The following is a 13,685-nucleotide window of genomic DNA, read 5'->3' as shown; positions in this document are numbered from 1 at the left end:
CGGGAATGGAGGGTAATGCTTTGTCTCCCCGTTTATTAGCCTTGGCTTATTAACTACTAGCTTGCTGGGGGCCACATCAATAAAGCCAGTTTTCACAGGCTCATATGATAGAAACTAATCAAGCCTCTTGAATAATGGTCTTTGGGTTGCCTTTTTTTCATGATAGAAAATAAAATTGAATATGCATCCCTAAAACATATATAATTGCTTATTTACAAATAACATACATATATCACTCTAATAATTATATATTTAACAATAGTTTCACGTTGGAGTTATTTGACTCATAGGAAAACTAAACATTCCTCTTGGCTGGCTCCCATCTTAAAGGATATGAAGATACTCTTCCTGTTTCTCTCTTCAGGGGCCCGTGTTTATGGATCCTTTCCTTTATTCAATATTTTCACTCCATTCCTAAGGAAACAAATGGGACCTATCTTTGAGTAGAAATATGAAAGATATTTTCCTGAAACCACCAAGATAACTCTGAAGAAAGTGACTTTAGCTCTCATCTTATCAAACTTCTATCCCCGTAATACTACTGCTTAGCATATTCTTTGCTCCACAGAAACCAAGATGGTCTGGATTTATATTACTTACTTATTCTCTTCCTTCTCTAATAAAATGAACTGCTTCTGAGCCCAGTGGACTAGCCACTGTGTTCTCTCACTTTTCACTAAGAGAATCCTTTCATTTTTGGACCCACTTCTGGATTAGGTTCAGTCCTGGAGACCTTGGATTCTAATGAAATCTATAGATTATAACCCTTTTATGACATTGTGGCTCTTTATAATCCCTATTCTTAAAACTTGTATTTATGCTCATTTCTATGTTCCCTGTAAAGAGGACAACAGAATGATACTCACTTAAATTATATGATATATAATTCATCCTAATGTAATGAATAAGATAATGAATAGGTATCCTATTTCCTACAAACAAGAGAAGTCCTAAGCATAAAACATTTACAAGTGTGCTTTAACAGAAAGACTTAAAATGATTCTGTAAGATAACTAAAAACTATTTTTATATTCTCCTTGGAGACTGAAACTGAAACATCATCAGACTATAAAGTAGTTTTGGGGACTAATGAATAGACATTGCTACATTTCATCTCGACTCAGCACTGTCCTCTTTAAGTCCACATGTACTGAACATCCAGCCACAAGGTCATGGGCTCCTGCTCTTGTAGTTGAATGTCTTCTCTAGTACAAAGATTCCCCTTGCTTCCAGGAAAACCTAAGACCTCCAGACCTCTTGAACACACAAGCCTGAGCATATCCATCTTGAGATAGATTTTCTGTCACTAGCTAGGATCAAAAAAAAGAAACACAAATTAGAAGAGGTAGCCAAAGGTCCAAGCTCCAGCTCATGTATCTAAACCCCAGCTGTAACTGCTACCTGGAAATAGTCAACTCACTGCCAGGGTGGAAAAAGAGTCAACCCTACCCAACCATTCATAGTGTGATAGGAGCAATATTTCCTAGGACACTATAAGCTAACCCCACCCCCACCCAAAATCTTATTCTCATGTAGACTAGACTAGTTATGTTGCATTATGGTTTTTTGTTTGTTTGTTTCTCTTTAAGAGGAAACTATTAAAATTTTCCTAAAGCTTGATTATCTAAGAGGAGCAGCTCAGTTTGTTGATATACTTTCCTAGTCTCCTAGGTACAAATATTCACTGAGAACTTTGGATCTTGGTCTCTCTCTCTCTCTCTCTCTCTCTCTCTCTCTCTCTCTCTCTCTCTCTCTCTCTCTGTCTCTCTCTCTCTCTCTCTCTCTGTCTCTCTCTCTCTCTCTGTCTCTCTCTCTCTCTCTCTCTCTCTCTCTCTCTCTCTGTCTCTCTCTCTCTCTCTCTCTCTGTCTCTCTCTCCTCTCTCTCTCTCCTCTCTCTCTCTCTCTCTCTCTCTCTCTCTCTCTGTCTCTCTCTCTCTCTCTCTCTCTCTCTCCTCTCTCTCTCTCTCTCTCTCTCTCTCTCTCTCTCTCTCTCAAGAAAACAGCTGAAGTTTTCACCAACTATCTCTGCTGAATGACCTTCCCTTGCTATGGGTTGAGAAGACTTCTCCCTATTAACTGTTGTTTCATTTCATTCCAGTACTAGACCTAAACTAATGAAATTAGTCTGCATGAGATCCAGTCATAACACATGGGAAGTCCCAGTCACCTGGAGAATCAAAGAAGAGAAGGAGGGAAAGAGGGAGGGAGGGAGGAAGAGAGTCATTCCCTTCTTAAAGGCCCATTGACTCAGTGCTCTTCCTGCTTAGTGGCCAATATGGATATTGCTCTGCTATTTCCAAAAGTGTCCAAATCTTAGCTGATACATGACTTCTGTAAAAGAAAGGCAGAAAAGTTATACATATCCTCTGTGCAGTCTCTAGTTATACCTGCTTTTATGGGATCCTAATACTATTATTTATCAGTAACAACTCTTTGATTAACTTTGAATCCCTAGAGGAAGAAATCCCCCAGAATTAAAAAAAAAAAATTTCCTTCTCTCCATGTAGCCAACTATAACTTCCCTCACAGCTCTCTCGGAGCAAATGAAATACATACAAATCAGTCATGCATTGAGCTAACCACAATATTATCTTGATATGTGATTACTGAGAGTAAGTAAACAGTAATGTAAAATATGAGTTTTAAAGAAACAGAGATAAGCTTTGGAACAGATACTCTCTCAAAGGAAGATAGGGAAGCTAAAAAAGTGACTCCATTACATGGAGTTGATGCATAATAGCTACCCCCCAAAAGTATGCAATAGAGTTCTCTAAATCACACTACAGAGGAACTCTATCCTCTCCTAACCATGCTGCTCAATTCTTGCTTCTTGTAAGAAATTTTGACTCCCTCTTTCTTCTAGGATGAGGAAAGCAAGGAGTTTCTATCTTTTCAGGTACCACTACACTCCCATTACTCCCAACAGTTCATTGAGGTAGGCATCCGGGACTTTTCATCTACCTACAGACAGTAATCTTTAATGTTCAACTATATTAAGAAAATAGTAATAGAAATGTAAAAGGATAAAACAGTAATGAAGTAGTATTTGATCCTAGAGTGAATAAGGATTTATATGAGAAAGGGGGTGATGTTAAAAAGACTCATTTTAGGGAAAGCTCTTTTGCAGCTTTGTGGAGAATAGAGCAGAGTAGAGAGAGACTTGAGTCAGACCAATTAGAAATAGTCCCTGGCAAAACATGATGAGAGTTTGGCTCTCGTGAGAGGAGACAGATGTGAGAAATGAAAAGGTAGAACTATTAAGATATAGCAAATGATTAAATAAAAGGGGTAAGGGAGAAGAAGGAATTGAAGATGATAGCAAGGGCATTAGAAGGATACTCATGCCCCTAAATAGTAATAGTGAAGTCATGAAGAGTGTGAATGGGAGGGGAAATTCATATAATGAGATGTGTGATTTGTCATATCCCATCCAAACCCAGCTATCTTGTCCCACTGTCCCACCAACTGAGTAGTATTTGCCAAAGCCATGAAATAATGATTGGAGGTGAGGAAATAATGGGGGAGAGTTTGTGGAAGAAAGGGATGGGGAATAGAAGCTTCGAAATGCAGATACTCTTAAGAATGACAAGTCACAGGGCATTATGACCCTGACTACCTGACACTTAGCTAAGTAGAGGAGAGATTAGAAGCTAGCACAAGTGGGAGTAAGGGAGTGTTGGGAAATAAGAATGGGACTGAATATGTTAAAAGCAAACCCCCAAACGAGTTACTTCAAGGAAGATGGGAACCAATTCATCTTCCTACCTTCCAGCTAGTTGCTCATATACCACTTGGTGTTAGGCCTTAGTCCCCTTAGAGTCACAATATTAATACCCATAATGCCTTGACTCCTACTTTGGAAATTACTTCTCTAGAACTACAAACAACCCCAGTTGGATTCAATACTTTTACAGTAAACTCCTCAAGGACAATCAAGATACCCTGCCTTGAATCTGAAAAAGAAGCTGTACATATCTTTTTTTTGTAGTTTTAATAACTCTTAGATTGTTAGGTTGATATTTTTTCTCTTACTATATAAAAATGTAAAATCTAAATGAGGGGAAGAAAGAAATTCAGGTTTGAAATGTTTTTTGTTTGTCTAATCTTTTTAAATTACGCTTGTCCTAATAAAGTATTATTAGATATTTAAATTTTGCTTGATAGCTCAGTGCTGACTTTATGCAAGACATTTTCTTTCCTTTTTAAAAAAAATTATTTTATTCTGAACTTAAAAAATAAAATAAGCATTATCATAACATAGCAGAATAGGAAAAAAATGACTATACATGAAACTGCACTTGTATTATATACTTGTTATTCCTTTTAAATATATAATAGTTATCATGTAAATTTCTTTTTTCTTTTTTTTCTTCCCTTCCTTTCTCTCACCCTAAAGATGGCTACCATAAGATGCAAATACACACACACAAATTATAAATATATATATATGTATATATATATATGTGTGTGTGTGTGTGTGTATATATATATATATATATATATATTCCTATTTATCAGTTATTTCTAGCATCTTCCCTCACAGGTCTTTGTAGTTAATTTGCTATTTATACTAGTCAAAATGACTTAGTAACTCAAGGTCATTCTTTTTTTTTTTAAGGGAAAATTTTATTTTTTTCAGAGTCATTCTTTTAGAATATTGTTATTACTTAGTAATATACAGTGTTTTCTTAGTTCTGCTCATTTAGCCTTTAATTTTTGTGCAAGTTTACTCACAGTTTTCTATTATTGAGATCACCTTTCTTATAGCAGAGTAGAATTTGATCACAACCACATGCCATAACTTGTTTAGCTATTCCCCAATTGACAGGCATCCACATAATTTCCAGTTCTTTGCCATCATTGAAAAAGTTACTATAAATATTTTAAAGCATATAAGGTTTTTTCTTCTTTTTCATTATCTTTGGACATTGACCCAGTAGCAGAATTGCTGGGTCAAAGGATTTAGGCAAGTTTAATAACTCTTTGAGCGTAATTTCAGATTTCTCTCCAAAATGGTAATTCACAATTCCACCAAGAGTGAATTAGTGACCCAATTGTTTCACATCCCCTTCAAATGGTATATTCTTCTTCAAGGAGTCATTATTCTGATTCTGTGGGAGCTACTGTTCCTTATTTCACCTCCTTTCTAGGCTCATTTCAATCTGGTTGAAACATCATCTGATGAGTAGATTGTATCATAGAATTCATAGATACACAGCTGGAAAGGACTTCCAACATCACCTAATCTGATCCCCTCACTTAACTTATGAGACAACAGAACTAGGTTACACAGACCTAGTATGCAGGGCACTAGACCTGGAATCAGAAATTTGGCTGTTCAAATTCAGCTTCAGATGCTTTTCATGACCCTGAGTCATTTAACCACTGTTTGCCTCAGTTTTCTCATCTCTAAAATGGAGATAATAATAGCAATTACTTCTCAGGATTGTTATGAGGAGCAAATGAGATAGTAATTGTAAAGTGCTTAACAGTGCCTGGCTCATAATAATCATAACATAAATATAAGCTATTTAATGTTGGAGTTTTTTAAATAATAATGTTTTAGGCAAAAAGCTTGAAATCACCACAATTGGGTTTCTCTTGTATAAGCTCACACTATACTTTGGACATTCCATATGGCCAAAATATAGCAGGAAGCTTTGGAGCAGCTAGTTTTTCAATCACAGGGTTCTCTCAACATCTTTCTTCTTTCCAGGTGTGATGGAATTCATTGGCAATGAAGTCTGATCTGTAAAGCAATAGATAGGAGTTCTGGATTCTGCTCCCAGCTCTGTTTCTGATTCAATCTGATTTTTCAGGAGAGTATCCATTTCCTGGTCTATAAAATTGAAATGTGTTTTTAAAAGACTTCTTTCTCTAGAAATCAAGATGTAAAAGGATTTCTTTTCTTAAACAAAATAGGCACTTTCTCAGAAAAATGCTATACCATTTGCACTAATGATCAGGAGACCATTTTGTTCATTTTCTTTCCAGATAGTGTAGATCTCTATGGGAAAAATACTAGCTGAATTTGATAGAAATAAATTCTTCACAATAAATGGAAATAAAACTAATCATTTAGCTGGATTATATAGCTATTTGGTTACTCTGAGCTAATTTGCTTATTTATATATAAGGTTATCATAAAAGATGAAATCTTTTGATTTATGTAGTTTTCTGAATACAAGTCATTTTCTTAGCTTTATTTGCCTTTTCCTTCAACCTTCACCCTGCAAAATAGCATAGTGGTGCATACTTGCAGGGCAGAGAATCTTTACAAATGGCAATCTTTAGTGTTTATCTTCTTTAAGAAAAAAAAAAAAAAAAAAAAACTGGCTCTCCAAAAATAACATGTAGTAAAAAAAAAAAAAAAAAAAACACTTCTATTTGGTCTGCCCTCCTTTTCTGTTGCTACCTTGCAGTTTGTGACATCTAAATAGTGGGAGGTCTGATGAACTGAACAAGACAGGCTGCAAGGAATTCCATTCCTGTTGAAATCCGTGATCCCTTGGTGGAGACAGCTCCTTTCAGTTAGTGTGATTTCTTCTGTGTGACTTTGCAAGGGGCTCTGGTATTACTGCTAAATGTATGGCTCACAGAGGGAACAGCACAAGGCAAAAGGAAGCAAGCTGACTGGCTCACAGACGGGAAAGAGAGAGGAGTCCACAGCACAGCAACTGGCTTCCCTCTAACATGCAATTTTGAAGTCAGCAAAACTGAAATCAAATTACCATCATATTGTGTGGGTGAAGGATTAAAGAGAGGAGGGCTACCGACTGGCTTAATGAGGATGAAGGATCCAGTAAGTCAAAGAACAACCAAGTACATCTAATGTCTGGACTCTGAAGCCTCATGTAAGTTTTCATTATGCTCTGTATTGCTGAAAACTATTTTTAGTGCTATGTTATTTGCCTTCCAGTGTGAAGCTGTGCTTGGCTAAAAGGCAGTCATTACAATTAGTATTTCTAGTGTGGCCAATTGCCTTGTAATCGGTACCGGAGACTTTCTTTCTCTTTTGTATATGGAAAGGCATAGTCCATGCTGAAATTGCCAATAGAAGTCTGTGACAATCCAGTTTAATATGGCATGAGAACTATAATCAAAAACATATCCAATTACAATGAGGGTAACACTAGATGTATTTTTCATCAATAGGTTTAAGGTAGAAAGTACAGAGCCTTGTTCTGGGGGAGCTATATTAATACAACTGTGTTTAATATAGTGCACTCAACAGTATCAACAGAATAAGATGTAGCTAATGAGGGAGCCTGGGTAGTTACAAAACTTTTTTGCTCAAAGCATATTTTTCTGCCTGAATTCTCACTTTCCGTTTTACAAATTCATTCTGCTTTGTAACCTTGTTAAAAGGGAACACACACACACACACACACACACACACACACACACACACACACACACACCACAACCAAAATATATCTGTTAGTGGATTTGATTTGGGACTGTAGAAGAAAAAAATCACAACCACATACTTCTGTCATTCCAATCAGTTCTTCAAAAATTTCTTTAATGATGAAGGGGGTGGGGCAAATCAACCCACTGTCAAAGCCCATTACTTTAGGTTTACATAGTGTGGAGATTAAAAAAAAAAAAAATTGATGAATGGTGGCCAGAGGTTATAACTTGCTTATTTGTTTTTTCACATTTCCTCTTTGCAAAGTTCAGGCTGAGAAATGGATATTCTTGTGGAAGAGGATAGCTCTGTGACCCCAACTACAAACTCCTTAATACAATTAAACCCTGATAGGAGACTCTACAAATCTGATTTCCTCTCTGGGGAGAATAACACTTCTGATGCACTTAACTGGACTGTGGATGCTGAAAATGGCACAAACTTCTCCTGTGAAGGTGGCCTTTCGCCCCCGTGTTACTCCTTACTTCATTTCCCAGAGAAAAACTGGCCCGCATTGCTGACAGCTATAGTGATTGTTCTCACCATTGCTGGAAACATACTTGTCATCATGGCAGTCACACTGGAGAAGAAGCTGCAGAATGCCACCAATTACTTTCTGATGTCACTTGCCATTGCTGATATGCTGCTGGGCTTCCTGGTGATGCCAGTGTCAACATTAACCATCTTGTATGGTGAGTGTCACTTGTGTTCCCTGATGCACACTCACTCACACACTGGTCATGAAGGGTGTGTGTATCCATGGGATCCAATATGAATCAGAGAAAAATAGAGAAATAATAGTCATGCTTAAGAACTATCTTTCTCATGTTCTGGTAGTCCAGGAAACATTGATTAATATGGATGTTAAGTCATATGGGAAGGGGAAGATAAGGGAAGGGATAAGTATATATAATTTCTTCCTAACTCTTCTAAGTTTTAATGCTTCTAAACCAGTATTTGTTTTGTATTGGTCCCAATGCTATCATAAAGCAATGACATATGGTTTTCCTCTCATTAGGAATCTGTTTGATTTCTGGTCTTTCGAATTCTTCCTCAGAAAACATTCCATCCTTCCTGATAGAAGAGCTTTATCTTTGTCACCCAGTTTTCTGCGCTTCTAATGTAGCAAAGCTTTCCAATTACTCTGGAACATTTGCAGAGCAAACGTTAATGGTGCAGTGAGCTCTGTGTTAAAATATGCAAACGTCTATTAGAATAAAATTAATTACTCCTGTTTTTAATCATTTTCTCCCTGGAAGTTTTTTTTTGATTGTGCACTTTTCAATGAGATCATCAGCCATTCAAATATGTGTGCACATATTAAAACATAAATTGTGCAGTGGTTAATTGTCGTGAAGGTAGATAAGGATTCACAGCATTTGAAACAGTCAAATTTGTGAAGTCTGCAAACATTTGGACTGCTTCTGCTGGGAAAGTACATGATACCCTATCCGGAAGATGAGTAATACAGCTAGGTATAAATAAATAAAAATATTTCAGGCAGTTGACACACACAAACTGACAGCCAAATAAAGGTTAAAAAGAGAAGTTAGGAAGGAGTTCCCAATTAGAGGTGTTTTCTGGACAATTTTTAGGGCACAACTGGGATTAAAAAAAAAAAACCTGTGAGAAATAGGGAGCAGAGGAAGTGAAGGGGCCGGCCTGCATACCATGGGGGAAGGCTCTCTCGCTAAAAGTCTTACAAGTTCACTTTGCGGCCCGGCCTACACCCCCGGAAACTAGTAAGAAATGAACGTACTCTTTCCACTGCGCCCCACTCCAAGGTGAACACCAGCCTGGAGGTTATTCTAAGACAGTACAGAGGAGGAGAAGGAGAAAAGAAGGGAAGGGACCAGTTCTGGATGAGTGAAGAGCAGGCTCTGCGGGTAGGAGTGGGGAGATCGGGAGCGCGCCCCGAGAAATCAACGTGATTTGTAAGAATAAGCAGCTAGCTCCACTGTCTAAGTAAATGAGTGGAGAGCCGGGAACAGGTCGTCACTTGAGAGGGCAGCAGCGTCCTCTGGTGGTTTTATGCCGGCAATCCTTTCCCTCTGCTCTCTGTCCACCACTTGATGCTGTGGTGAATACCGGGCTGGATACTTTTCACCCAGTTATGTTCCGCCTTCTTTGGGGGTGTCACTCAGTGGACTGAAAGACCCTTTTTAAACTTCCATATATACATATCATATATATATATACACACATATATATATATGCACATATTTCATATATATGCATATAAACTGCAAAGGCAATTCGGCTTAATGTGGGTTTCTTATCATACACCAACAGCACTCCTGTCTAGATTTGGGCTGTTTGCCCAAAAAACCTCAGCAGAAGTCCACCAGAGAGGCCGGCGTCCTATATACAGCCCCTACGTTTCTGAGCATTCACGCAAGCACTTTCACGAGAGTATTTTTACACTAGGGAGAGTTTCTGAATATATTTCTGGTCTATCATGAGGTATGTAATCTCATGATAGGATATAAAAGCAGTCATTGCAACTTTGCACCTCACACAGAAACCTAACGCCTTTCCCAAGCCTCAACATGACTTCGAGAATTCTTAATATGAATGAAACCATTAATAATTGGGTAAAATCACCTGATAAAACTGATTTAAACAATTTAGCTTAAAAAAAAATCTTTCATACTCCCATAGCTTTGAATAACAGAGACGGCAAGTTTTAGAGTGTACAAGCACCTAGTTAGCATATAAATGTTGCCCCCCTCATGCTGACCCTTTTTTGTTATTGTAGGGTACAAATGGCCCTTGCCCACAAAACTCTGCGCAGTCTGGATTTATTTGGATGTGCTTTTCTCCACTGCCTCCATCATGCATCTCTGTGCAATCTCCTTGGACCGCTATATTGCTATTCGGAACCCCATTCACCACAGTCGTTTCAACTCAAGAGCTAAGGCATTTTTGAAAATAATTGCTGTTTGGACCATATCAGTAGGTAAGTGAGAATATTCTTGCATCTGTCTCCAAGTTGCAGTTGTGTGTTTTGCCAGAACACTTGATACACTGATTGCCCTTTTTAAAAAAATGACATTCAAAAATGTATAGTTTGGTTTGCTATATCATGTAATAATATCATGACTTCCAAAATGTTGGGAATATATAGCAGGACGGACAACACAATTCAATTCTTGAGGCATTTATTAAGTGCTTTTATATTTCAGGGAGTATTGTGCTAGACACAGGAATTGCAAACAACAAAACAATTCTTTCCCCAAAGAAGATTAAATTCTACTGGTAGACTTAAATATACTACATAAGGAAAAATATCTTAATGAGAAGCAGCATGGAAAGGTAAATTCCTGAAAGGCAGGAAGTCCTGAGTTCAAGTCTTGCCTCTAACATACCTTGACTGTGTGATCCTGTATAGTTATTTAATCTCTTAATGCCCCTGAGCAAAATTTCAGAACAATTGCTGAGAATTTCTTCATGGGGAGTTGCTGTCTAGATTGAAGAAATCATTAGATTATATTCTACATGTCAACATTCTATATGTCTACATGTCAATCAATAGGTTATATTCTACATGTCAACGTATATATATATATATACACACATAGTTGTACATATTATATACATATATTCAAACATACATACATATGCTATAAACTTTTCATCATATTCCTCCAGTTTACAACTCCAAACCAAAGGTACTTACAAGAACCAAATCAAAAAGATACTCAACATCTGCTAAATATCCATGATGTTCAAAGTGTTGTTAATAGTAGTTCTAGCCTAAGAATAGGCTCTAACAATGGCTAAAAGGGGTGGGATTGGAATGAGGTGTTGGGGCTGAGTCAAACATCCCTTCCAGCCACATACTCCATGCATCTGAGTATTTCTGTTTACCTTCTGATTACACACAACACATCAGAGGTTTTTAAGAGTACTACATTTGCTAGGATGATCTCATGTATTTACAGTAGACTACCCTTGATCACTCATCATAACTGAATGTCCAGAGAAAGGAAAAGCTCATGGTTATTAGTCATTTGTTGCTGACAGATACCTTCTCAGCATGTTTAGCTTTTAGCTAAGGATTCTTTGAGATTAATTTGTTTTAGAACGTCAAAATGTGTCAGTGGGTGATGTTGCATCTTTCCTGGAGTGACTGTGTATATACACTAAGGAAATAGGCAATTTAAATCTAAGAAGAGAAATAAACCCTAGCTTACATGGCTGTAATCTAGAATAAATTAAACCAAGGATCTAATGAAAATCAGGTAATGAGTTAAAATAAATTGAATGCAATCAAACTTTTTTTCTTCCTCTTTTGTTTGGGTTTCATGGGAATAAATAAAACTTACATTCCTATAGCACATTTTAACTTTTGCAAAGCTTTTTCTGTTTTTATATACACTCTGAGAATTAGACTTAGTTATGTATGCTCATCATTTGACAAGATTGAAAAGTAAAGCATGGGGAGAAGCAATATGATGTATTGGGTTAATTGGGAATTTGTTGGCTAAAATCTTAGGTTCAAATCTTGACTCTAGCACTTACTATGTACATGTTCTTGGGCTCTGATTGGAGTCTTGATCTTGGGCCTAACATCATTTAAGATCCTTGTCTCATTTTGCTCTTCAGAGAGGGACTGAATTTGTTGACCTGTAAAATACCTTCTAGCCTGAGTTTATAATCCTATGAGATTAAGGGATTTGCCTAAAGTCTAGCAATTAACTAAAAGTAGATCTAGTTCTAGAATCCACTTTTCCTCATTCAGAGTCACAGGCCTATTCTCCCTCCCCACCCCATTAGTAAATGCCATGTTTGCTCTCAGGAAATGAATAAGCATTCTTATTATCAGGCTGTGAGGAGCTGTTGCAACATGGAGATCCATGTAAGAGCAGTGAAGATTTTGCAGTTTTAATATTGTTTACTTGGACTAGTATTTGGCAAACTATTCAACAGCTTCTTTTAAGTGCCAACCATGTGCAAAGCATCGTGCTTGGATACTTATTGACAGTCCAGAGGCATTAGTCAGCTATCCTTGAATTTTGGACTTAGAGAAATCTTTAAGCTGTGAATGAGTTTCTTCCACTACAGACCTGACATATGGTTATCCAGCCTCTAATTAAATATGTCCAGCGACAGAAATTCACTACCTCCTAAATCAACCCATTTTATTTTTTGAGAGTTCTAATTATATGAAGGTTCTTTATCTTAAACCAAAATTTGCTTCCCTGTATTTCATTTCATTGGTCCTACTTTTCCCCATTGGAATCAAGAAAAATAAATCAAATCCTCTTCCATAACAATCTTCGAATATTTCAGCATAGTAACTATATCACCAACAAGTCTACTATAGATAAAATATTTCAGTTATTTATATTTAGTCTCACATAACATGTCATTTTTAGTCTCTTCACTGTACCAATCATAGTAGCCTGGCCATGTCAATATTTCTTCTAAAATGTAGCACTCAGAACTGAACACAGTTCTTAACACAGATACCCAACTGTGATCTAATCAGATTATAGTGAGATAGCTGCCTTAGTCATTCAGTAGACCATGTTTCAAATCAAAGATCTGTAGAAAATTAGCTTTGAAATAGACACTACAGGTCCTGAATTTCAACCCATACTGATCAGGAATCCCTCTACAAATTATCAGTCATCCTCAGCTTCATTGCACTACCTAGCTAGTTGAGTTCTTGATAGGCTCCTTACTCTACTTTGCCTCACATGCTTACTAGAGTTAGCAACATGGTAGTAAGTTTAGCCAATGTGAGTTTATCCTTGGAAGGGCATCTTAATCACTTTTCATTTTTGCACATGTATTGAGGGTGGAGAAACTTGAGTCAAAGAGAAACCAATTACAAAGCTACTGCAATAATCCAAGTAAGAGGTAATGAGGAAAAAAAAAAATGTAATGAGGACTCAAGCAAGGGTATTAGATATGGGAGAAAAAAGAAGAGGATGAATTTGAGATATGGTGAAGGTAAAAAAGAAGGTAGAAAATGTTTGAAAGCTGATTGGATATGTAAGTAAGCAAAAACTGAGGAGTTGAAGATGACACCACAGTTGTGAAGTTGTATGGCTGGAAAGATGGAAGTGCCCTCCACATAAATACAGAAATTTGGAAAAGTGGATCTGGAGGCCAAAATGATCTAACAGAATCTGTGAACCAGATTTGGAATCCATCCATGTCAGTTCATTTTGCACAATTCACACATTTATTGAAAATGAAAAGAGAGAAGGTTCCTATTCACAGTTCACTGGCCCAAGATTTAGAGCAAGCTCTCCCCTTGCCA

At 37.1% G+C, this 13,685-nt stretch overlaps 1 protein-coding gene across 2 annotated transcripts in view; it reads left to right on the top strand.

Annotated features, from left to right (window-relative positions):
- Nucleotides 1-6,441: 6,441 nt before the first annotated feature.
- The window catches only part of HTR2A (5-hydroxytryptamine receptor 2A), a 58,527-nt gene continuing 51,283 nt past the window's right edge, over nucleotides 6,442-13,685 (top strand). Inside the window, exons 1-3 of one of the 2 annotated variants that reach the window (XM_074304731.1) lie at nucleotides 6,442-6,854; nucleotides 7,684-8,103; nucleotides 10,170-10,370. In XM_074304731.1, coding sequence (XP_074160832.1) covers nucleotides 7,692-8,103; nucleotides 10,170-10,370 — 613 coding nt within the window. In that variant the 5' untranslated portion in view covers nucleotides 6,442-6,854; nucleotides 7,684-7,691. Of the gene's footprint in view, nucleotides 6,855-7,678; nucleotides 8,104-10,169; nucleotides 10,371-13,685 lie in introns of both variants that reach the window. The other variant, XM_074304732.1, reaches the window with a different exon arrangement.

The sequence above is a fragment of the Sminthopsis crassicaudata genome, chromosome 3 (assembly GCF_048593235.1).
Source record: "Sminthopsis crassicaudata isolate SCR6 chromosome 3, ASM4859323v1, whole genome shotgun sequence".
Classification (NCBI taxonomy): domain Eukaryota; kingdom Metazoa; phylum Chordata; class Mammalia; order Dasyuromorphia; family Dasyuridae; genus Sminthopsis; species Sminthopsis crassicaudata.
Note: the sequence above shows the minus strand (reverse complement) of the source record. Positions and strands in the feature narration are given on the sequence as shown.